At 38.9% G+C, this 26,459-nt stretch overlaps 1 protein-coding gene across 3 annotated transcripts in view; it reads left to right on the top strand.

Annotated features, from left to right (window-relative positions):
• The window catches only part of ANAPC1 (anaphase promoting complex subunit 1), a 99,963-nt gene that overhangs the window by 26,928 nt on the left and 46,576 nt on the right, over window positions 1-26,459 (top strand). For all 3 annotated transcript variants that reach the window (XM_061156053.1, XM_061156052.1, XM_061156054.1), the window contains exons 17-27: window positions 1,315-1,502; window positions 6,380-6,454; window positions 10,942-11,210; window positions 13,180-13,271; window positions 14,086-14,234; window positions 19,572-19,650; window positions 20,051-20,087; window positions 20,165-20,235; window positions 22,303-22,481; window positions 24,239-24,453; window positions 26,193-26,311. In XM_061156053.1, the coding sequence (XP_061012036.1) occupies window positions 1,315-1,502; window positions 6,380-6,454; window positions 10,942-11,210; window positions 13,180-13,271; window positions 14,086-14,234; window positions 19,572-19,650; window positions 20,051-20,087; window positions 20,165-20,235; window positions 22,303-22,481; window positions 24,239-24,453; window positions 26,193-26,311 (1,473 nt within the window). The remainder of the gene's footprint in view (window positions 1-1,314; window positions 1,503-6,379; window positions 6,455-10,941; window positions 11,211-13,179; window positions 13,272-14,085; window positions 14,235-19,571; window positions 19,651-20,050; window positions 20,088-20,164; window positions 20,236-22,302; window positions 22,482-24,238; window positions 24,454-26,192; window positions 26,312-26,459) is intronic.

Raw genomic sequence — 26,459 nt, 5'->3', positions numbered from 1 at the left:
CTGGCAGATTTTGTGATCTCTGGAATTTGCTACGTGGGTTGGAGTGCCTTTCTCATTTTAGGAAGTACTCTTCCTAAAGTGTGGTAGATGTGGTAGTGTGGTAGTAGTGTGGTAGATGATACTCTGAGTTGGTATGGAGACGCTTTGCTTTTCTAGGTGGTATTTAGCCAGTGATCTCAAGAAGTATAAGCCTAACCAAAATATATAAAAACAATTAATGGATTAGTTAAATTAAAACAAAGTGAAATCTTACTCTTGGCGGAGCAAATAGAAGTCACATAGTTCATGCACAGAAGCTTTTGTACTTGATAAAACTTTCCTCAGCACCTCAGTCGGTATCTGGTTTACACTGATTTTGGATTCAACCATGACAAACTTGGTTATCTGGTTTTCTGACATTGGTTTCATTGGATTCCAGCCTTGGTTGTGTATGCACACACATAGCAAATTGATGAGAAAAAGCATACGCTGCTGAGGATGGGCTGTGGTAACAGTGAATTTGGGAAGGGAAGGAAAAAATCCTCTAAAGAGATTATGTGGGGATACAAAAATATTGCAGGTTGGGGCTATTTCCTGCTAAAAGCAGACCTAGGCCTCTTCATAACAATAGCCCTTGCCACCCTCAGGGAGTCGCTGTTTGGCAGTGTAGCGCTGTAACTGGTTGTCATCCTAATGGTATTGAACCATTAAGAAAGATGTAGATTACATGGTATTGATTGATCTGTTTAGGACAGAGAGCATGTAAAACACGGTAGGAACAGTGCTGTTAGAAGTCATGAAAAGTTACAAAGCTTTGGTTAACCAGAATGTTTAACCCTTCAGAGCACATTTTAAAGCTAGGTGAGCCTTGTCATTTGAGGATGTTTGTATTGATTATTATGTATTTACTGAAGTATTGAAACAATATTTTGTATGAATTTATTAATGTAGAAATTGTGTGTTTTTTTTAGAATGATCTTTAATTCATTGCCCAAACTAGGACATTTTTGAGAGCAAAATGGGAAGCTGTTAATAATAATTGTTGGGGCCATAGATGTCAATCAGTTCTGTTTTACGTAACCTGGGCTGTGTGGTTATTCTATTTCTGACCCAAAATTAATGACAAAAAAACTGCTCTGAGACCTCTCACAAGCCCTGTTAAATTCAGAGTCAGATGACTGGCTAGGTCAGGTTTGTGTCCCACCAGCTCTTTAATGGCAGTTCCTTTTTCATAGTGCTTGACCTTTATATAGCAATGATTTAAAAACCTTAGTAAAAGGGGAAAAGAAATGCATGCCTAGGAAGCATACTAAAATTAATCTTTGCTTTTAATAGTACAAACTTGTTTGCAAGCGATTAAGTTCATTCTGCCGAAAGAAATAGCGGTTCAGATGCTCGTCAAGTGGTACAGTGTCCATAGTGCCCCGGGAGGGCCCAGCGATCATTCAGAGTGGAACTTATTTGTGACCTGTCTAATGAACATGATGGGTTATAACACAGACCGCTTAGCATGGACAAGAAATGTGAGTACATACGGTCATTTTCCTCCTGAGATACACTGTTTTCAGTGTATGTTTGCATAATTGGTAATACAACATTCAGAGTATATAACACATCAGTGTACTAGTAGGCATACCTTATTCATCAAAATGGAATAATGCTAAGGCTTATTGTATCTTATGACATTGTAAGTCAAATATTACTTTAATGATAGTGTTTTACTTGTAATTAGAATCATTATGCTTTTATAATGTAAACCACTTTGTTATTTCTCGTTTCATCATGGTAACATGGCTGCAAATTATGCTTAGATTAGTAGGAGTAGTCTTGATTTTATTGATGAAGAAACTGACTCACAAAGAGATCATAGACTAGAGATTTGCTCAAAACTGGGCCTACGGTGTATCTTCTGACTCTTGGCTTAATGTTCCTTTCTTGAGGCCCGGACTCTCTTTATCCACATAATTGCTTGGTCTGTGAGGAAGGTTTAATTTTGAAGGTGATTTAAAGTACTTTAGCCTAAATATCTAGTCTGTCACTGATACAAACTAAGCTCCTCATCTCTCTCCCCAGAAACTTTCCTACAAGTCCTTCATAGGTTATTTACAAATCAGCAGGGTAGGGTCTTAGTCTTGATGTTTTCGTTTTGCTTCTGGGGATCTTTCCCAGGACAGCCTTGCCTGGTTCACTCTGAAGAAATCACTCTAGGTCACACTTAAACCTTTCTCCAGGTAACTCAACTGTACCTGTCAATACCTTTGGGTTTCATACCAGCAAATCCATTTAAAAAAAAGTCATTGTTTTTCTTCATTATAAAAGTATACATGGTTACTGAGGAAAATTTGGAAAACGGAGAGATTAAAAAGAAAATAATACTAAGAGATCACCACTGTAAACATTTTCATTGTTGCTCCTCATAAACATCATATCAGTGGAAATTGCCCATTTTAAAAATTCTTCAACCTCCCTCCCCGCTGATTATCATTCTCATAATAGGCTACCATATGGCTTTGTCATAATTGTGAAAAAGTAAAAGTATTAGTCACTTGCTTGTGTCCAACTCTTTGTGACCCCATGGACTGTAACCCACCTGGCTTCTCTGTCCATGGGATTCTCCAGGCAAGAATACTGGAGTGAGTTGCCATTCCCTTCTCCAGGGGATCTTCCCAACCCAGGGATCGAACCCAGGTCTCCCATATTGCAGGCAGAATATTTACTATCTGAGCTACCAGGGAAGCCCCAATAGCTAATAATTGAACATTGTTGAATCAGTTTTTTTTCTTATGAGTAATTTGAGTAACATTCTTCTATACACAAATCTTTAGATCTCTAGTTAGTTATCAAGAATTGAACCTTAAAAGAGGAATTACTGGGTCAAATAATGTTCAAAAAGGACTGTCTGTCCAATCAGCATTCTCATCAGTGTCATTTAAAAGTGCCTGCTTCGCCACCCAGATTATTCTCGGTGTGGTGAACCTTTGCCAACTCGGAGAGAATTTTTGTTACTTCTGTAAGGTAAATGGGGATGGGTTTTCCAATTTTTTTTTTTTTTTTTAACCTCTGATTCATCCCTGCCTCGCTCACATTGTCTCCACCACACTGGTTTCCAATGTTTGTCCTGAACACACCAAGCATGTTCCTACCTCAGGGTCTTCACACTTGATCTTCCCTCTGGAGAAAATGCAGGCTTCCCAGATGGCTCAGTGGTAAAGAATTTTCCTGCCAGTGCAGGAAGCGCAGGTTTGATCCTTGGATTGGGAAGATCCCCTGGAAAAGGAAATGGCAACCCACTCCAGTATTCTTGCCTGGGAAATCCCATGGACAGAGGAGCCTGGTGGGCTACAGTCCATGGGGTTGCAAAGAGTCAGACACGAGTGAGCAACTGAACACACATGCACGCACGCTGGAGAAAATACCTTCATCAGGCAAGACAAGCCGAGGCCTTGGCCAGGTATTACCTCAGTGCTGCCGCATCTCTTCTATGTAGAATTGTACTTATCCCTTGTCTCCCACTTATTATCCTCTTTACCTGTTTAATTTTTCTCTTAGCACTCATGCTAAGATAGATAAGCACTATGCTATCTATTTTAGTTGTTTATTTTGTGTGTCTCTCCTCCCATTAGGAAGGTAAATAGCAGTGCCTGGCAAGGATGGATGCTTAGTGAATGAAAGCCCTTGTCCACCTAAATGAAGTATTGTTTTTAAGAGTTTATATGTGTTGTATCATATGAAAAAACTGCCTTCTGCAGTTTCCTTGGGAAAAGTTTTACTGGGAAAATAGAGACAGTTTTCTTATTGCAGACAATTGCATGAATGCTACTTCAGTCCAGATTTTTCTATTCTTTATTAAATATGAAAAAATTGAGCCTTAGAGAAACTGAGGATTTCTGCAGTATGAATAAGTCTGCCTCAGCTTTGTGTGGTTTCTCTGTGTTGCTGTCCTGCAGGACTTGGGAACCCACATCACTGTGCCTCATTCTCTAGCAGAGGGCCAGTGCCCCCTCGTGTTTCATTGTTGTGGAGAGGACTGAGCACGCAACTGCTTTTTTGTTTTGTAAAGAAGAATCTGACTCTGACTAATTTGTTGCGTGGTAGCCCTAAGAGGAGAAACAAGGAAATGAGCTCTGAGACTGAGTTGCTTTGACATTTATTTGGATGACTGCATAGTTAAACCTTGTCTTGGTTGTCCTTACAATGAAAGCTCAGGATGAAATGGTCCTCGGTGGCAAATGCTTTTTATTTTGTTTTGTACAGATATATCCTCTTTGTTTTCAGTTAAGTAATAGGGTGGAGAGTAGAGAGTACAGAATTTCTGCCAATGACCAGCTATGTGACTCTGGAATTTTTTTGGGCCTTCCTGAATTTACTGATATGTTAAATGATGGCTCTGGGCCAGATGGTGTTTCTTTTTGGTTCACAGGTTCTGTGAGTGGTTGCATCTGAGGTTAATTGTTCTGTCCTTTGGGATGCTCATATTTTCATTAGATATTGAGTCCCTGCTGTGGGCGAAGCATGAAGCCAGGCTTTTCAGATAAGCTTTAGGCAAGACAGACAGTTCCTCCCATTGAATCGACTGTCCCAGGAGAAGGCAGATAAACGAATATTTTATAGTCAGATTGTGATAGATGAAGGTCAGTGATCCACAGAGTTATAGAACAGGGTTGGCTAAGCAGTGACATATTGAAATAATGAAAATAAAACATCCGTATGTGTGACAAAAAGGTATCTGTATCAGTTTCCACTATTCTTTTCCAGGTCTTAATGAATTTGATAACCATAGCAGAGGTGTTCTTTCTGATTGTGGGACTTAGACTGTGTGTGTGTATATATGCATGCTGTATTTGGTTAAAGTTTTAGGTATGGTTGTTTCATTTGTTGCTTTGATTTTACTCTTTTGTCATTTTTGTTTTTTAATAATAACTGTGTATAAATTGGGCTCGATTTTTTGGTGTTTTTTTTTTTTAATACATTCTTTTAAAAAAATTCTCTGCCACTATGTTTTATCACAGAATATTGAGTATGGTTCCCTTCGCTGTACAGTAGGACCTTGTCGTTTGCACATTCTGAATGCAGTAGCCTGTGTCCACCAGCCCCAGGCCCCCAGTGCATCCCCCTCTCTCCTGTCTTGTCCCTGGGCAGCCATAGGCCTGTCCTCCATCTGTGAGTCTGTGTCTGCTTGTAGATAGGTTCATTTATGTCATAGTTTAGATTCTACGATGAATCATATCATACAGTATTTTGTCTTTTTCTTGGGCTGTGTTTCATTTGAATACTTCATAAGAAAACCTGTTCTTTTGATCAGTTTTTAAAATTGACTTTATTCAGTTTTATATTTAAATATTCACTTTTAAATATTGCTGTTTATGTTTACTTTTTATATATAAATCAACTTTCAGATGAATGAGATTAATAACTGTGTAGGTTTCTATAGCATAGGAAAATAGATATTACCATTTGTACGGATATGACTGATGAACTGACAGTTCAGTGCCTGTGCAAAGTAGCAGAAGGGGCTAAGGTTATGCCAGAGGAAATTGAATTAGGCTGAACTTTTAGCAAATTGCTTTTATGTAACTGTTTTAGAATAGGCTGTTATAACAGAAGGCTGTTACAAGATATGGTGGCATACACAACAGAAATGTGTATCTTGTTCCTTTAACAGTGCTTAGCAGGTAAACAGGCTACATGGTTTAATTAGGGACCCAGGCTAATGGAGCATCTGTCCTCTTCAACCTGAGGCTTCAAAGATCACCTTAGAGTTGACACCACCCAGTCAGATGCGAGGGATAGAGCATAGGGGAGCATGCATGGGAGGTTTTCATGAACTAGTCTGGCATTGATGACGTCCACTCTCATTCATAGTCACTGTCACGGGGTCACATCTCACTGTGAGGGGCGCGATTCAGCAGCCTGGCTGTGGGTCCAGAAGAAAGAGGAGAACACAGATTTTGGAGAGTAGCTACCCATCTCTGCCAGAGAATGGTTGGGCTGTCACTATAAACAGACTATAAATACATGTTTGCTTGGCTCTGACATTTGGCTAACATTGGGTTGATTCTTTGAGACTGGGTGTATTTTGGATATGACTAATGGTCCTTGTTCTACCAGTGGGTGAAGATCTATGTCATGAGAGACGTGGGGAGGAGAGGAAGCTACTGTTGCAGAACCCATGAGCCCAGGCACCAGGCTAGATGGTTTATATAGATAATTTCATTTAATCTTCACAATGACCCTAGAAGAAAGGTGTTCGTATCATGTTTTTCCAGATGAGAAAATGAATTTTGATGTCATTCCTCAGTTTCCGTAATTGGTAGAACTGATTGCTGAGTCCTTTAAGTTGATCTGTTGTCAGTGATAAATTTACATGATTTTTGTCTTCTCTTTTGGGGTTATCTTCCAGTTTGACTTTGAAGGATCACTTTCCCCAGTCATTGCACCCAAAAAGGCAAGGCCTTCTGAGACGGGATCTGATGATGTAAGCATTGTTTTTTCTTGCTGATACAAATTAATTTGTGGGTACTTTTACCAGTCCCCCATGTTTGTGGTGTTCCTGTTGATTTGTGCATATTTCTAACAGCTTTTGCTTATTTTGATACTGAAAGACAGTTATTTTGAACAATAGAGCCTGTTAAGTTTTCTGCAATTATTTATTTACTTTTGCCTTTAACGATCATTTTAAAATTACTAAACATACATAATACTGTGTGATACAAATTTGGGTTTATAGATATTTTACTGCCAATTAATCACCTAAAGTGACAACATTTATTATGCAATGTTTCTTTAGTTTAAGTTCTCAAACATGTCAGATTCCATGGGTATATTCTTGTGTTTCAACACATTCTTTTAAAATTGAGGTATAATTTGCGTAAATGAAATGCTTAGATCTTAAATTTACAGTTTGATCAATTTTGTCAAATACACACTCATGTAACCTACACTGCTGTTACGGACAAAACATTTCTGTGATTCTATACAGTTCTCTTGAGCCACTTTTAATCAAGGCATCCATTGGTTTGATTTCTATCATATGTTAGTCTTGCCAACTCTAAAACTTAATATGAGTAAAATAATATAGTCTGTAGTCTTTGCTATAAAGTTTCCCTTGTTCAGCATAATGCTTTTGAGATTCATCTGTGTTGTTGCAGATACCAGTAGTTTGTACCTTCTCATTGGGAGAGTAGTATGACTAGACCATGGTTTGTATATTCATTCTTCTGCAGATGTATATGTAGCCTCTTGCCATTATTTGACTGTTATAAAGAAAGCTGCTGCCCACATTCAGTAACTAGTCTTTGTGGACATATTTTCATTTCTCTTTGCTAAATGAATACCTAGCAGTGCACTTCTTGGGTCGTTGCTGGTCTCTGATTGATCGTAGCATGTTATACTCTGACCAGCAGCATGTGATATGGCCCACATTTGCTGTCAGTCTTTTTCCTTTTAACCATTTGAGTGTGTACAAGGTAGTTTCTCTAAGTGGTTTTTATTTGCTTTTCCAAATGACTCATCACATTAGGCACTATTTCTGGTGCTTATTAGCTACTTACATATCTTTTTGTGAAGTTTCTGTTCAGGTGTAAATTGGATTTTAAAAGTATTTATTGATCTAAAGAAGTTCTCTATATATTTTAGGTATGAGTTCTTTGTCATATGTGTGTTTTGGGAATATTTTCTCCCACTATGTGGCTTAACAGCATCTTTTGCTGAGAAGAGTTTTTTATTTTGGTTGTCTGACTTATAAATTTTTAATTTTTATGATTGGTTCTATGTCTATTGCAAGAGTTTTAAGTTAGAATAATATACTATATTAAGCCTGATAGAAACACCAATAAATTCCCAGTTCTGAAGAAACCATAGATTATCTCAACACAATACAACTGTACACAATATGACCACAGACTGTCTCAACACAATACAATAAATCACAAGTAGAAACTAGTTCAGTTCAGTCACTCAGTCCTATCCAACTCTTTGCAACCCCATGGACTACAGCACGCCAGGCCTCCCTATCCATCACCAACTCTTGGAGCTTACTCAAATTCATGTCCATGGAGTCAGTGATGGCATCCAAACATCTCATCCTCTGTCGTCCCCTTCTTCTCCCACCTTCAGTCTTTCCCAGGATCAGGGTCTTTTCAGATGAGTCAGTTCTTCTCATCAGATGACCAAAGTATTAGAGCTTTAGCTTCAGCATCAGTCCTTCCAATGAATATTCAGGACTGATCTGCTTTAGGATGGACTGGTTGGATCTCCTTGCAATTCAAGGGACTCTTAAGAGTCTTCTCCAACACCACAGTTCAAAAGCATCAATTCTTCAGCGCTCAGCTTTCTTCACAGTCCAGTGCTCACATCCGTACATGACTACAGGAAAAACCATAGCCTTGACTAGACGGACTTTTGTTGGCAAAGTAATTTTTCTGCTTTTTAATATGCTGTCTAGGTTGGTCATAACTTTTCTTCCAAGGAACAAGCGTCTCTTAATTTCATGGCTGCAGTCACCATCTGCAGTGATTTTGGAGCCCCCCAAAATAAAGTCTGTCATGATTTCCATTGTTTCCCCATATATTTGCCATAAAGTGGTGGGACCAGATGCCATGATCTTAGTTTTCTGAATGTTGAGTTTTAAGCCAACTTTTTCACTCTCCTCTTTCACTTTCATCAAGAGGCTCTTTAGTTCTTCTTCACTTCCTGCCATAAGGGTGGTGTCATCTGCACATCTGAAGGTTATTGATATTTCTCCCTGCAATCTTGATTCCAGCTTATGCTTCATCCAGCCCAGCGTTTCTCATGATGTACTCTCCATAGAAGTTAAATAAGCAGGGTGACAGTATACAGCCTTGATGTACTCCTTTCCCTGTTTGGAACCAGTCTGTTGTTCCATGTCCGGTTCTAAATCTATTGCTTCCTGACCTGCATACAGATTTCTCAGGAGGCAGGTCAGGTGGTCTGGTGTTCCCATCTCTTTAAGAATTTTCCACAGTTTATTGTGATTCACACAGTCAAAGGCTTTGGCATAGTCAATAAACCAGAAGTAGATGTTTTTCTGGAACTCTCTTGCTTTTTCGATGATCCAGCAGATGTTGGCAGTTTGATCTCTGGTTCCTCTGCCTTTTGTAAATCCAGCTTGAACATCTGGAAGTTCACGGTTCATGTACTGTTGAAGCCTGGCTTGGAGAATTTTGAGCATTACTTTGATAGTGTGTGAGATGAGTGCAATTGTGCGGTAGTTTGAGCATTCTTTGGCATTGCCTTTCTTTGGGATTGGAATGAAAACTGACCTTTTCCAGTCCTGTGGCCACTGCTGAGTTTTCCAAATTTGCTGGCATATTGAGTGCAGCACTTTCACAGCATCATCTTTCAGGATTTGAAATAGCTCATCTGAAATTCCATCACCTCCACTAGCTTTGTTCGTGGTCATGCTTCCTAAGGCCCACTTGACTTCGCATTCCAGGATGTCTGGCTCTAGGTGAGTGACCATACCATCGTAATAATCTGGGTCGTGAAGATGTTTTTTGCATAATTCTTCTGTGTATTCTTGCCACCTCTTCTTAATATCTTCTGCTTCTGTTAGGTCCATACCATTTCTGTCCTTTATTGAGCCCATCTTTGCATGAAATGTTCCCTTGGTATCCCTAATTTTCTTAAAGAGATCTCCAGTCTTTCCTGTTCTGTTGTTTTCCTCTATTTCTTTGCATTTATCGCTGAGTAAGACTTTCTTATCTCTCCTTGCTATTCTTTGGAACACTGCATTCAAATGGGTATATCTTTCCTTTTCTCCTTTGCTTTTCACTTCTGTTCTTTTCTCAGTTATTTATTTGCAAGGCCTCCTCAGACAACCATTTTGCTTTTTGCATTTCTTTTTCTTGGAGATGGTCTTCATCCCTGTCTCCTGTACAGTGTCACTCTACAGACGGACATCACCAGGTGGTTAATACCGAAGTCAGATTGAGTATATTCTTTGCAGCCAAAGATGGAAAAGCTCTATACAGTCAGCAAAAATACAACTGGGATCTGACTGTGGCTCAGATCATGAACTCCTTATTGCCAAGTTCAGACTTAAATTGAAGAAAGTAGGGAAAACCACTAGACCTTTCAGGTATGACCTAAATCAAATCCCTTAACGATTATACAGTGGAAATGAGAAATAGATTCAAGGGATTAGATCTGATAGAGTGCCTGAAGAACTATGCACACAGGTTCGTGACATTGTACAGGAGGCAGGGATCAAGACCACCCCCGAGAAAAAGTAGAAACTAAAGAGTCGGACATGACTGAGCGACTGAACTGAACTGAAAGTAGACTCATTACTTGTAAAGTGTAGCACCGTTCAAATATAAAATTCAGTTGATTATTAGGTATGTTACTAGCCTCAGCATCTTGTCAACATGGAAATATATGTATATCAGCTGGATTCAAGTAGACCTCTCGTGTTACCCAAAGCCAAATCAGTGTAATGGTCCCTACACCTGCTTGTCTACACTGCTAGGCTTTCCTTTTCTTGTGGCCCATGAGACATTGCCTAAAATAATCTTAACTTTTTCTCTTTCAATCTTTGCTTAAGTAGTAGAATCTTCTACTAAAGTCTCTTCCTTAAAAGGGTATGATTCAAGTGGTTCTTTTTTTTTTTTTTTTCTTTTTTTCAGGGGAAAGCGCGAACGCAGTCCCCCACTACCACAAATTATGCAGTCGAGTTTCCCACATTTGGGGAAATCGCAGGGGTCAGCACATTCAAGTGGTTCTTAATGGTGGCTTGTCTTAATATTTATTGCTGGCACATGGAAGTTGCTTAGCTGTTGGGTATTGGTTCTGATTTTCCAGCATTGTGTTTTTTTTTTTTTTAATAATGTTAACAACTTAACATGAAGATGGAACTTGAGTTGTTTTAAGTGAATTTGCTCTTCTTTTTTAATGGTGACATTACAGTTGTTTAAAAGTTAATACCCTTTTTACCCTTCTCAGGACTGGGAGTATTTACTGAGCTCAGACTATCACCAGAATGTTGAGTCTCATCTCTTGGACAGATCTTTGTGTTTGAGTCCTTTGGGAGTGTCACAGATGAAAGATGAGGATTTTTCCCAGAATCTTAGTTTGGACTCTTCTACACTTCTCTTCACTCACATACCTGCAATTTTTTTTGTTCTTCACCTGGTCTATGAGGAACTCAAGTTGAACACTCTAATGGGAGAAGGCGTTCGTTCACTTGTTGAACTTCTTGTCCAGCTGGCGAGGTAAATATCATTTATAGTTTGCAAATTTCCCGAAGGTCATTAGGTGACTTAATTCTTGGCCATGAATGTCAAATAGGAACCTTGCAAATAAGTTTCTGCATTCTGCCTTCTCAACAAAAAAGAGCATTTTCCATAAGCCACAGAACTGTTTGAAGGGATCCATTGTGTAAGGGCCATGGGTCAGGCTGGTGTTGCAGATTTTTGTCCTCAGATGAGTGGAAGAGGCACGAGAGTGTGTTACACAGTGAGGGTAACCTCTTTGGCATTTTGACACCATGACTGTGGTGGAAAGTCTATAATGACACCTGCTGTTTTTATAATGATGCCTTAGATTCATATAGTGTTTGAAAGTGAAAGTTGCTCAGGCGTGTCCGACTCTTTGGGACCCCATGGACCATACAGTCCATGGAATTATCCAGGCCTGAATGCTGGAGTGGGTAGCCTTTCCCTTCTCCAGGGGATCTTCCCAACCCAGGGATTGAACCCAGGTCTCCCGCATTGGAGGCAGATTCTTTACCAGCTGAACCACAAGGGAAGCCCAGGAATACTGGACTGGGTAGCCTATCCCTTCTCCAGAGGCTCTTCCCGACCCAGGAATTGAACTGGGGTCTCTTGGATTTTTAAGTAAATGCTTTACCAACTGAGCTGTCAGGGTTTAAACTAACAAAACTGTACTTTGCATGTAGAAATTGTCAAAGTAGGTATTACAATCCCCGTTTCAGTGATGAGGAAACATGCTTAAGTTTTGGGGGGAATATTTTTTTTTTTTGGTGTGGACCATTTAAAAATTTATTTATTTATTTATTTTTGGCTGTAGTGGGCCTTCGTTGCTGCTCGAGCTTTTCTCTAGTTGTGGTGAGTGACAGCTCTCTAGTTGCTGTGCAGGCTTCTCGTTTGGGGGGCTTCTCTTATTGTGGGGCCTGGGCTCTAGATGTGTGGGCTTCAATAGCTGCAGTTCCTGGGCTCTGAAGCGCAGGGTCAGTAGTTGTGGTGCACAGGCTTATTTGCTCCGCAGCATGTGGGATTTCCTGGACCAGGGATGGAACCCATGTTTCCTGCATTGGCATGTGGATTCTTTACCACTGAGCCACCAGGGAAGCCTCTCGAGTTTGTTTTTAAGAACAGGTGTCATTTGCTAGATGTTGGTTCTCTTTGCTGGTCCTTTGTTGTCCCAGTCTGGTCTTCCCTGTCTTTCAGGCTCTTGTAGTGGATCCACAATAAGATTGTTCTGATGGTATTTTTAACAGTCTTTTCTAGCACCTTGTGTTTGGTTCTGAACTCAAAATGTTTATACTTAGGTGTTGTTTGAGCCTTTGTGACCATTGGTGATAAAGTTAAATTTGAATTAAAATGCCAACCTCAGAGTTAAAGTTGTAGTATATTTTCTAATTAATGTTACCTTCCTTGAGATACTGAAATTTTTTTCTGAGACATGACAGTTTTAATTGATGGTTGGTTTCTCTTAATGACAAGGCATTACTATGAGGAAGATACTTTTGTAATGAAATGATTTTCAAACCCTAATCATGGCTCTCCAAAATAGGTAAAATTGGTAGAATGCTTTACACTTTATAAGGTATTTCTCATACATATTATTTAATCTTAAAAGCTTGAGGGTGAGTTGACTGCTATTCTACCGTTTTTTAGAAGAAAAATTACTGAGATTCAGAAAGTTGACTTCCTGAAGATCACACAGTTAATAAGTTAACAGAGGAGAAATTGGACCACCATTTTCACAGCAGTTTTACCCTCAAAATTTATCTATCAGAAGGAGTTTTGGTTTCATTTGTCATACTAGGCACTTTAAAGTCCAGAAATAAAATACAGAGACTCTAGATGTGGTTGTCTTTTTTCTCCTAAGTAAATGTTTTAAATTATAAAGCAACTGATGAGTCTTCTTAAACTGTTTGGGAGGAGAATGCCATACTACCTTGCTTGTTATTTCCTTTTATATGTTCTGTTGTTTTAGGGACTTAAAATTGGAGCCTTACGTAGATCATTACTATAGAGACTACCCAACACTTGTCAGAACTACTGGACAAGTGTGCACAATTGATCAAGGTAAGTGTTCTGCTGTTAAAGATTTTCTCAACAGTGTAGTGACCTTTGCTTGTATTTTTCTTGGTAAATAACAGAGGATATTTTTCTTACTGTTAACCTCTAAATCAGGGGTAGTGTCTTTCCACCAGGCAGATTTTAGTTTGTAGTGTTTGATCTGACTTGTAGTAAGCCATAGCTTCTTCAGTGTGGGGGGTGGGGGGGTGGGGCAGGGATTTTACTCATCCCCAAGGTTCTGCCTTGCAAAAGCTTAGAGCTTCCAGTGCCAAGGATGCTTTGTTATCCTGTGTGGTCCAGTTAGTAACCACCCACTGTGTGCTAGTTTAGTTAATTATACTAAAAATTCAATTCCTCAGTTGCCCTGGCCACATTGCAAGTGCTCAGCGGTCATACGGGGCTGGTGGTTGCCATATTGAACAGGACAGTTTTGTAGCCATTGTATTGTCTTAGACTCTGAGTTAAATGGACTCAGGTTGGGGCCCAGTTGTTAAAGCAGAATCCTGGGTTTCTTGTCTTTTCTCATCATTAGAGTTAGGGCAGAAAATTTTGGTGACATTCTTTATATGCCTTGAACATAAGAATTCGCTAAATTTCCATCCAGGATCAGATAAAATATTAGTCAGTTAAATTCCACATATTATAGTGTGATCAGATACTTACTGTGGCAGAAAACATGAAGCATTTTGGAGAATATGGAAAAAGTGTGACTCTGATTGTTTTCAAATGACAGGTATTGTTGATTATTTTTCCTTTGAATTAAAACAGTATTGTTTTAGTGTATTCTTGTATCTTTATAAACATTTATCTAATTCTGAAGGTCAAACAGGGTTTATGCAGTATCCATCATTTTTCACTCCTGAGCCACCTAGTGTTTATCAGTGGGTGAGTTCCTGTCTGAAGGGTGAAGGAATGCCACCCTATCCTTACCTCCCCGGAATCTGTGAAAGAGGCAGACTTGTTGTCTTGGTATGTATTCAGTGTGTTTCCAAACTTGTTTGTTTTTTCCTTTTTATCTTTCAGTGTAATTTAAAAAATTATCATATAGAAAAATTACCTTCTCTCCCCTCCCCCCCCCATTTTGTGTATTGCTCTGTGGATTTCAATAAATGTTGAGTTCATGTAATCCCTCCCATAATTAGAATTCAGAACGGTTCCATCAACCTCCTCAGAAAATCTCCTCCTGCTTTTGAGATTCATTCACGTATTACTGTAGCAGCAGTTCATTGCACTTAATTGCTGAGTGTTGGCTATACATACATTGTGTGGATATATCATGACTGTACATTGTGTGGATATATCAGATTGGCTTATCCTTTCATCCATTGAAGATACTTGAGTTGACTCTAGTTTTTAAGCAGTTATGAGTACAGCTGCCATAGACATTCATGTCCAGGTTCTTGTGTGAACAAAAGTTTTCATTTCTCTAGGGTAGGTACCCACAGGTGGGATTGATGGCCATATAGCAAATATATATAAGATTAATATATTTAAGAAACTGTAAGCTGTTTTTCAGAGTCTCTGTTATTGTCATTGTTGTTCAGTTGCCAAGTTGTGTCCAGCTCTTTGTGATCCCATGGATTGCAGCACACCAGGCTCCTCTGTCTTTCAGCATCTCCCAGAGTTTGCTCAAATTCATGTCCATTGAGTCAGTGATGCCATCCAACCATCTTTTCCTCTGCCACCCTCTTCTCCTTTTGCCTTCTTCCCAGCATCAGGGTCTTTTCCAGTGAATTGGCTCTTCGCAGCAGGTGGCCAAAGTATTGGAACTTTAGCTTCAGCATCAGTCCTTCCAATGAATATTCAGGGTTGATTTCCTTTAGGATGGACTGGTTGGATCTTCTTGCATTCCAAGGCACTCTGAAAAGTCTTCTCCAACACCACAGTTCTTTTTTTTTTTTTTTCTCATTTATTTTTATTAGTTGGAGGCTAATTACTTTACAGTATTGTAGTGGGTTTTGTCATACATTGACATGAATCAACCATGGAGTTACATGTATTCCCCATCCTGATCCCCGCTCCCACCTCCCTCTCCACCCAATTCCTCTGGGTCTTCCCAGTGCACCAGGCCCGAGCACTTGTCTCATGCATCCCACCTGGGCTGATGATCTGTTTCACTATAGATAATATACATGTTTCGATGCTGTTCTCTCGAAACATCCCACCCTTGCCTTCTCCCACAGAGTCCAAAAGTCTGTTCTGTACATCTGTGTCTCTTTTTCTGTTTTGCTTATAGGGTCATCATTACCATCTTTCTAAATTCCATATATATATGTGTTAGTATGCTGTAATGTTCTTTATCTTTCTGGCTTACTTCAATCTGTATAATGGGCTCCAGTTTCATCCATCTCATTAGAACTGATTCAAATGAATTCGTTTTAATGGCTGAGTAATATTCCATGGTGTATATGTACTACAGCTTCCTTATCCATTCGTCTGCTGATGGGCATCTAGGTTGCTTCTATGTCCTGGCTATTATAAACAATGCTGCGATGAACATTGGGGTGCACGTGTCTCTTTCAGATCTGGTTTCCTCAGTGTGTATGCCCAGAAGTGGGATTGCTGGGTCATATGGCAGTTCTATTTCCAGTTTTTTAAGAAATCTCCACACTGTTTTCCATAGCGGCTGTACTAGTTTGCATTCCCACCAACAGTGTAAGAGGGTTCCCTTTTCTCCACACCCTCTCCAGCATTTATTGCTTGTAGACTTTTGGATAGCAGTCATTCTGACTGGCGTGTGATGGTACCTCATTGTGGTTTTGATTTGCATTTCTCTAATAATGAGTGATGTTGAGCATCTTTTCATGTGTTTGTTAGCCATCTGTATGTCTTCTTTGGAGAAATGTCTGTTTAGTTCTTTGGCCCATTTTTTGATTGGGTCATTTATTTTTCTGGAATTGAGTTGCAGGAGTTGCTTATATATTTTTGAGATTAATCCTTTGTCTGTTTCTTCATTTGCTATTATTTTCTCCCAATCTGAGGGCTGTCTTTTCACCTTACTTATAGTTTCCTTTGTAGTGCAAAAGCTTTTAAGTTTCATTAGGTCCCATTTGTTTAGTTTTGCTTTTATTTCCAATATTCTGGGAGGTTTGTTCATAGAGGATCCTGCTGTGATTCATGTCGGAGAGTGTTTTGCCTATGTTCTCCTCTAGGAGTTTTATAGTTTCTGGTCTTACATTTAGATCTTTAATCCATTTTGAGTTTATTTTTGTGTATGGTGTTAGAAAGTGTTCTAGTTTCATTCTTTTACAAGTGGTTGACCAGTTTTCCCAGCACCACTTGTTAAAGAGGTTGTCTTTTTTCCATTGTATATCCTTGCCTCCTTTGTCGAAGATAAGGTGTCCATAGGTTCGTGGATTTATCTCTGGGCTTTCTATTCTGTTCCATTGATCTGTATTTCTGTCTTTGTGCCAGTAGCATACTGTCTTGATGACTGTGGCTTTGTAGTAGAGTCTGAAGTCAGGCAGGTTGATTCCTCCAGTTCCATTCTTCTTTCTCAAGATTGCTTTGGCTATTCGAGGTTTTTTGTATTTCCATACAAATTGTGAAATTATTTGTTCTAGTTCTGTGAAAAATACCGTTGGTAGCTTGATAGGGATTGCATTGAATCTGTAGATTGCTTTGGGTAGTATAGCTATTTTGACAATACTGATTTTTAAAATCCATGAACACGGTATGTTTCTCCATCTGTTTCCAACACCACAATTCAAAAGCATCGTTTCTTTGGTGCTCAGCCTTCTTTATCGTCATTCTTTCACAGCTGTACATTACTAATGGAAAAACCATGGCTTTGACTGTACGACCTTTGTTGGCAAAGTGATGTGTCTGCTTTTTAATACGCTGTCTAGGTTTGTCGTAGCATCTCTTCCAGGAAGGAAGCATTTATTAATTTCATCTGTCTGTCCGTGCATCCGTGTGTCCGCTGTCAATGTGTGCGTGCTCCAGTTTCCCTGCACGCGTCCTAGTCAGTGGATGGTGTTGTCGTGATTTATAAATTCTTTCCTTCTGATGGATGCGCGGTGATCACTCATTGTGGTTTTAATTTGCGTTTTCTAAATGGCTGGTGGTACTGTGAGTGTGTCTGCACGGAGGTTTTGTCAGATACGTGGGTTTGAAGCGTTTTCTCCTGTGGTCTGTCCTGTCCTGTTGTCCTCTTAATGCTTCCTTTCTAGAGCACAAATGTTGAATTGTGATGCAGCCAGGTTATCCACTTTTTTCTGTATGGATAGTGCATTTGGTGTCATGTCTATGAGCTCATTGTCCAAGTCAGAAAGATTTTCTCCTGTTTTTGTCCAGAAATTTTACAGTTTTATGTTTTATATTTAGATCCATGATCCGTTTTGTTAAATTTTTTTTTATCAGATGTGAGGTTTGTGTTGAGATTTTTATTCCATTTGAATGGTCAGTTTTTTTTTTAACATCAATTGTTGGGAACACTATTCTTTCTCTTTTGCACTTTTTCAGAAATCAGTTGATGACATATTTGTAGGTCTGTCTCTGGACTTTTTATTCTAGTCCATTGGTCTGTGTTGTGGTCCACACACTCTTGATTACTGTAGCTTTATAATCAGTCTTAAAATTGCTTAGTATAACTCTTCCTTCCATTACTTTTATTTTTAAAAATTATTTTAGCTATTTTAATTCCTTTGCTTTTCCTTTAAATTTTATAATCGGCTTGTCTATAGCTACAAAAAAGTCCTACTTGGATTTTTTTTAAATGAAATAATTATTATTTAAAAAATTAACTCACATTATTATACACAGTTAACCCAAGATCAGAGCTGATTCAGATAGAATCAAAGGGTGTCAGTAAAGGTAAATTCCTTCACAATAACGTCCCTTGGTCCCCTTATACTGGAGCAGCCTGCCTAGAGGTCTTCTGTGTACCTTTCTTGAGATGGGACTTTCCTAGACTTATAGGAGAACCAGATCTTTTGTCTCCTGTCTCAGATATTACTGGACTAGATAAATGTCCTTGCTCCCCACCTGTCTCCTCCTTTATTCTATTTTCTGCTTCCCTCATGTTGAGAAAGGTTTTAGTACCCCCATGGCTCTGAAATAGACATGCAGAATGGTGATTCTGCTTTTTTTAAAAAAACACTGATAAAATATACATAACATAGTATTATTTTAATTGTTTCTAAGTGTACGATTCAGTGGCCATCAGTCCATTCACAATGTATTAAGAGCAGCTCAATACTTTTTCATTCCTTGCTGCTTATGTGGAAACATTTAGGTGAATTCACCAAATACTTCGGTTCTGTACAACTCCGCTAAAATGGGGTAGACTCAGTGTTATAGCTACCCAAGAGGGGGCCAGAGATACATGAATAAGCCAAAGGTGTTCCGTGACCAACTTACACTAGTCAACTTACAAATATTCATGTTATATCATATCTTTCTTAGATACAATGTCAACTGCTTTCAGGAATCTATCATTTGTAGTGTTTGTATTGGTTTCTAGTTAGGACTTGAAGACCCTCCAGCATTGTGCTGAAATTTTAATACGATCATGCTGCCACTTCCTTTCCAAAAAAAAAAAAAAAATCTGCAGGTGCAGATCTTAGTGGTAATAGCAGATATTCAAAGGAGAACTTTGAAGGCTGAAATGGAGAAGGGCCTAGAGGAGTAGAGAGTTAGGGTTCACCTCTCCCCAAGCAAGTCAGGGTGCTAGTGGTAAAGAGCCCACCTGCCAATGCAGGAGACATGAGAGACATGGGTTCAGTCCCTGGGTCGAGAAGATCCCCTGGAGGAGGAAATGGCAACCCACTCCAGTGTTCTTGCTTGGAGAATCCCATGGACAGAGGAGACTGGTGGGCTACAGTCCACAGGGTCGCAAAGAGTCAGACACGACTGAAACGACTGAGCATCCACTCAACACAAATGACCCAAATGTCGATCAGTCTGTAAGTAGATAAGCAGAGGTTGGTACATATGTCTAATGGAATACCCCTCAGCAGTGAAAAGAAAGAAACTGCTGATACACACAGTAATGTGGATGAATTTCACAGAAGTGCTAAGTTAATGAAATAGGACACAGACGACAACATGTTCTGTGACTCCATTTGCATGATACTGAAGAAGATGCAAAATACAGGAAGAGAAAAAAGATGGTGTTATTTATTCGCAGTGATTCCCAAGGGCACTTTCTGGTGTGATGCAAGCATTCTGTGTCCTGAAATGTGGTTATATGATTGTATAACGTTTGTCAAAACACAGAGCTCTATATCTAAAATGGGCTAGTTTTCCTGTCTGTGCTTATGCCTCAAGAGTTTAAAAAATAATGTTAAATTTCTCCTTATGCAGAGTATTGCACTCTACATACTTGGTGACGAAAGCTCTCTTTCTGATGAATCCTCACAGTATTTATCCAGAATAAGTATAGGTAAGTCAGTGAAACATTAGGCTTCCCCAGACAAATTTTCATAGATGTCGGTATCAGAGTTGAAATAAAAAAATTAAAACTTTTCTAAGTGTACTTCAGGTGCTGTGTCTTGCTTCATTTTAGAGGTGACAAAATCGCATAGTTCTAGTCTTGAGTCCACAACAACTTTCAGAGACCAAGATTACTTAAAATCTGACAAACTACATTTTCAATATGTCTGAAAAGGGCTCTTTTAAAAGCCCCAGGGAAATGATTATACTTTCCAACCTGCCAGAGGACTGCTTATTTTATTGTTTTCTAGGAGTTGTTTATCTGTAATTTTTCTTTCCAAATGTCTTCTATATGTTGCATGCTTTCTTTACCAGGATACCTATTAAAATAAAGTTTTGTTCTGTTTTAGCCCCCCAGAAGCCACAAGCAGAACAAGAGGAGAGCAGGTGACTTTTATTCAACTTGTACTTTTACACTGTTTCATGACTTCATGTTTAATAACCTCATGTTTGTTCTCTTGCAGGTTGAGTTTCAGGCATTCTACATCAGTTTCTAGCCTAGGTGAGAGATTAGTTGTCTGGATGACTAATGTAGGTAAGGTCATCTTTGTTACCTTTCTTTTTTTTTTTTTTTTTTTTTTATCTTTGTTACCTTTCATGTGTCTTTGAAATCCTTTCCTTGGACTGCTCCTTCCTAACCAGGCCCTGTATCCTCAGAGCTCGCTAGAGCTGGGAGGCTTGAGAAGGCAGGGCCTCTCTACAGAAGGATCCCACGGGGTTGAGATGATGGCCCCCTGAGCCACCCTTTCTTTGCCTTACAGTCTCACAGCTTCCCTCTACTAATATCTGGGGTACCAGCCTTTTCTCCTTTGGTGGATGGAAAATCTTTGTCCTTCCTCTGAGACAGTAGAGGCTGTGTCTTTGTAGAGTGGCCCCAGAATGGAGAATGCTAGTCACTACACATTCAGATTTGAAGCTGTTAAAATACTCAGATATCAGAAATGATTATTTCTGGCAAAATCTAAAAGTAATGTGTATATATCTTAGAGTATGCTTTTGAATGATACAGGCCAGGGATTTTATGCTCTAAGAGGCAGATTCACCTGGGACAAGGGAAAGGAAGGCAAAGAGTTTATTCTCTCTTCCTAGAGATTGTGCCTTCAGGTTTTAAGCTGAGTAAGCTACCAAAACTTTGTATAAAAATGAACTAAAATGTTTTAAAAATATTAACACTATGAAAACATAAAAAATGAGGATGTTATAAAATAGTATGTTAGAAAGTAGTGCTTTAATGAATGTTTAATGAAACAAGAGTTTTCTGAATTCTTATTTAGAGAATATTCTAAATGACTTGAGTTTTTCACTCTTCTTTTTTGTTATGCTTCCTTGAAAATTCCAATAATTGTCATGTAGTATTACCAATAAGATACACTGAAAAATATTGGATGAGTTCTATTCATTTGTATATTACATAGTATTTAGTGTAAGTGTCATTCTCAAATAAGGTAACATTTTTACCTCTGTAATTAACCAATTTTCTATCTTAATAAATATGTAAAATACAAAATTTAGAAAATCATTTCAGAAAAAATTAACCTGAGGCTGTGAAAAATTTTTAAATGAAATATGGTATACATAAAAGAGAGTATATGAAATGTGTTTAGAGAATAGTAAAATGAACATTGATGTCCTGGTCACCCACTATTAGAAATACAGCATTGTCAGTGTAGTAGAAAGCCCTGTGGATCTAGTCCTTTATATCCTTCTCTCACACACCTTACTGCTACAGGTAACCATTGATGCAACACCCATCCTAAATTTTGTGTTACCGTCTGTCATTTTTTTTTTTATCACCTTCATATATTACTTAGTGTTGTATGTTTTTTAACTTTATGTAACTCAGGGTAGATATAAGTATGTTTTTTACTACCTTATTTTCCTCAATATTATTTACAGATTCATCCATGTTGACTCACGTAGCAGAAAGTCATTCATTCATTTTCACTGCTATGTAATCACAACTTATTTATCCATTCTGTTGATGATGGAAACTGGACTCTTTCCTCCCTTACCATTTTTTGCATAATGAACGGTTGCTAATGAATATTTTAATGCTTATGTCCTTGTTCCACGTGCACAAGTTTCTGTGTAGCTACTGACGGACTGTAGGGGTGAACCTGACTATACACGCTGTGTTTTCCAAGGTGATTGGACCCATGTACACCACCATCCTCTGGAAGAGAATTACTGTTGCTCTGTGTAGTTGCCAACACTTGGTATTGATTGACTGTAATATATGTCTGTCAAATGAGTATGAATTTTCATTTCCTAGTGGTTTTAATTTGCATCTCCCTGATCACTCATTGGACAGAGCATCTTTTTGTATGTTTATTGACCATTTGTGTTTCCTCTTAGGGAATTGTCTTTTTGTCCTTTGATTTTGCTATTGGATTGTTTGTGCTTTTTTCTTAAAGATTTTAGGAATTTCCACCCCCCCCCCCCCCCCCCAAAGAAAATTGATGTCAGGATGCTGGTCTGGTAGCAGAATGAATACAATTGGTTTCTTGCTATTTGTTAGGGTAGAGTTGACTAACTTCATTCGGAGGATTGGGATATTGGTTAAGTCTGACCGAAGAATTTTCTCTCTTCCTTCTGTCACAAGGTTTCACTTTAAGAGACTTGGAAACGCTTCCCTTTGGAATAGCTCTTCCCATCCGAGATGCGATTTATCACTGTCGGGAGCAGCCTGCTTCAGACTGGCCGGAAGCTGTCTGCCTCTTGATTGGACGTCAGGATCTTTCCAAGCAGGCCTGCGAAGGAAACTTGCCTAAAGGAAAATCGGTGAGTATCACCATAGAAAGTCCATGTTCAGTTTTAGCCTCAGTAGACTTAGAGTAGAGCTGTCCTCCGTTTTCCTTTAAGAATTTTTGCAAGTGTATGTGTCAGATTATCTTTTATATTATATGCTAGATAGATATGCCTTAAAATAGGATAAATTTTATTCATTGTAAATTGAACATGGAAGTAGATTTTGTGAATGCTCTGTCTTACCTTTCTTTGCCCTGAGTCAGGACAAGTCAACAGACAGCTGCCATGACTGATTCCCTGCTTGTGCCACGTTAGTAATTAACCGCTGCTGCTGTTTGTTTAGTTGGCGGCCCCGTGGACGGTAGCCTGCCAGGCTTGTCTGTCCGTGGGATTCTCCAGGCAAGAATACTGGAGTGGGTTGCCATTTCCTACTCCAGGGCTTTGTCCTGACCCAGTGATTGAATCTGCATCTCATGCATTGGCTGGCAGATTCTTTACCACTGAACTGCCAGGGAAGCCCACATCTATCTTTTAATCTGCACTTAAGTAAGAAGTTTTAGGTGAATTAGTGTTTGTCTTATTTTAAACAGAAAACCAAAATTTTTTTGTTAATAATATGATTATCTTTCCCTCAACCAAGATTAAGTCATTTAGACCTCTTTTGTTACTATGAATGAGACCATCATTAGCCTTAAAGCCAAATGATACTGATAATCGTTCATCTGTATTTATATGTCCTTTTAAGTAATTCTGGCTAAATTCAGTTTGTTCAGTTACTTGAGGTTACATTTTGTAACTTGTCTCAAATTTAATTTATCAGCTATTTGGGTCTAAATTTTATTGCTGACTGACCAATTGGAATATAGTTTCTTTTAAAATTAGATATACCATATAAATTATAATAAATTTTTAGCAACTAAAGTCAGACTGATTTTTAGTCATATCTTCCAGTAATCTTTTTTCTAGTTAATGTTGCTTTCACATTAAAATGTTGCAAGATTTTAGCCTTTCATCTAGGAGTTAATCTTTTGTGAAAGGAGTAGAAAACTGTGAGAAAACAAGATTTCTGCTATTTCTTCTGTTTTGAAGTCTGATTGAATCATTTGGCCTGGGAAGGTAAAGCACATACTAAGCATATGAGGACAGAATGATAAGCGGCAATTAACTCTCCTCACTTGTTCTGCTGCATTTAATTCCTTTCCTTTTTTTTTTTTTTTCCTTTCCTTTTAAGATACATACTTGGAACATACTTAGAACAAAAAATGAAAAGTGAAAACCAACCATGATCCATTCTGTTTAAAGCACAGAAGTGAGAAAGTATTAGTCTGACCTCCTCCAGCCGTTGGTTGATACCTTCCCAGTTGTTTTCTTCTGCTTCTACTAATTAAAGACAGTATTTAAATTGGTGTTGGTTCTTTAGTAACATTGTGTGGAGTTAATCTTCTGTTGCCAGTAATTTGTTTCCTCTTCAGAATATTTAGAATATAGTTAGATTTTTATAATTTATTTAGAATATTCCTTTCTGTGGGATCAGACTCCTGACTGTTATTCTAAGTTGAAAACTTTCCCCTTGGCTGAGTGAAGAATGTTTCCAAGTAGGCAATACAATTAAAAAAAGATTTCTAGGTAGGAGTCCTGTATGACCTGGGAACCTAAGTCAGGCTTGCTTTGGCATATACGTTTTGTTTGCATTGATGTGGACTTGGCACCTCATCCTGTGCATCCTTATGTTCAGCAAACGCGTGTTGGCTGGTTTTTAAGTTAGTATTACAACCAAGTCTGTTACTCAGGTGCTCTCATCAGATGTTCCTTCAGGAACAGAAACAGAGGAGGAGGATGATGGCATGAATGACATGAACCAGGAGGTGATGTCGTTGATATGGAGTGAAGACTTACGGGTGCAGGACGTGCGAAGGCTTCTCCAGAGTGCACACCCCGTCCGCGTCAATGTGGTGCAGTACCCAGAGCTCAGTGACCACGAGTTCATTGAGGAAAAAGAGAACAGGTAAAGGCAAATATCAGCGCCGGAATTTAAGTAAGAAATTACTGATTGTTCCGCTGGAAGAACAGGCGTGACTGTAGCATTCATTCACACCTCACAGGGCTGCTCAGGGATCAAGTGGGTCGTTTCTACACAGTGCTTAGAGCACCGCCGAGTACACAGTAGAGGTCAGCGCCATCAGTCATTTTTGTTATCCGAGCTCATTGATTTTGTGATGCTGACCTTTTTTTTTCAGCCTTTTCACATTTCTGAAATCAGATTATCTGTCAGTCTGTGGGTGTTACGGTTTAGTTGGCAGTGCTTTTTCTTTCTTAGTACCTCATGAAATAGTGATGCATCTTAAAATCAATTGCATCTTAAACGGAAGGGGTACACGGGTTTTGTTTTCATTATAATTTTGTGGTTTATGTATTCTGTTTCTGCTAAAAATGTTATGGGATGTAGCATTCTGGCTTAATTCTAAATTTCCCTGATTACAAATTACTGTGGGGCAGTTGTTCTTAAAGAGTCATCTTAGGACAGTGAAGTGTTCCTCCCCAGTGAATGAGAAAAGCAGGTATATGTATGTACAATAAGGGAGAGAGTATGCTTGTCAATAGCTTTGTCTGCAGAGTTTTAGCTTCTTGTTAGCCTCAGAAAGGATATTTCTGTGTCTTCAGATATAGCTTTTAGTATTTCCTGGTTATAAATGCTCCTACTTCCACAATTTCTGTTTGATGCCACTTATTTTAACATAGAAGCCAGTTAAAAAGTAGTGAATTAGTTTCAAAGTATAGCCTGGAAAAGGAAATGGCAACCCACTCCAGTATTCTTGCCTGGAAAATCCCATGGGCAAAAGAGCCTGGCAGGGCTTCAATCCCAAAAGAGTGAGATACGGTTTAGTGATTAAACAAAAACAGCCTGTAGAAGCCATTTTAACCTTGAACATAGTTGACATATAGTGCTATTAGTTCCATAAATCCTAGCCTTCGAGTAGATGAAATGACTTCAGTGTTTTTCTGGAGACACCATGAAATCCACTCACCTCCAAAACAAAGACTTTTTTTTTTTTCCTCCTGTGTGCAGACCATGGAGGTGGCACCAGGGCTGTGTTCACAGAAAGGGTGAGAGGAGGCTCCCAGCTAAACTGGTAATAGCACAGTGAGGAGACGCAACAAATACTGTGTTTTCCTCCGGGATGGCTAGCATTATTTAAAGTAGAATTTTAGGTTTTTCTTATTGAATACTTAGGGAGAGTTGGCTTGGTTTGTAGAATAGCTGGTTTTAGTTCAAAGTGAACATGAAACAGAAGAAGGACTTTGTCTCCTCCTCAGAGTCTCCAGTGGGAGTGCATGCATACTGAGTTGCTCAGTCGTGTCCAACTGTTGGCAGCCCTTTGGATTTTAAGCCCACCAGGCTCCTCTGTCCACGGGGTTCTCCAGGCAGGAATACTAGAGTGGGTTGCCATTTCCTCCTCCAGGGGATCTTCCCGATCCAGGGATTGAACCTGCCTCTCCTTCATTGGCAGGAGGATTCTTTCTCTGCTAAGCCATAGAGGAAGCCCTCTAATGGGAGTCAGAGTATGAAAAAGAATAACCATGTTTAGGTGATTCACCCACATCTTTGTATGGATTTACTTTGATGTAGCTTCATCTTTCACAGCACTGCTGCTTTTAAAATACTCATTACAGATTACATTCCAGTTTTTTTGTTTGTTTGTTTAATTTTTTTTTTTCACATGATGGCTTTAATTTTAATTCTAGATTGCTCCAGTTGTGTCAGCGAACTATGGCTCTTCCAGTAGGACGAGGAATGTTTACCTTGTTTTCGTACCATCCTGTTCCAACGGAACCATTGCCTATTCCTAAGCTGAATTTAACTGGTATGTTAAATTCTGGGTCAGTGAGAAAGGAAAATGATTAATTGTATGTTTAGTGGGATTCTTTTTGAATTATCAATATTGTGTCTTATGCATGTCATTTTAGAAATTTTACTTGCTGTTTCATTATTAATCTCTCTGCCCTTTTTGA

The sequence above is a fragment of the Dama dama genome, chromosome 11 (assembly GCF_033118175.1).
Source record: "Dama dama isolate Ldn47 chromosome 11, ASM3311817v1, whole genome shotgun sequence".
Taxonomy (NCBI): domain Eukaryota; kingdom Metazoa; phylum Chordata; class Mammalia; order Artiodactyla; family Cervidae; genus Dama; species Dama dama.
Note: the sequence above shows the minus strand (reverse complement) of the source record. Positions and strands in the feature narration are given on the sequence as shown.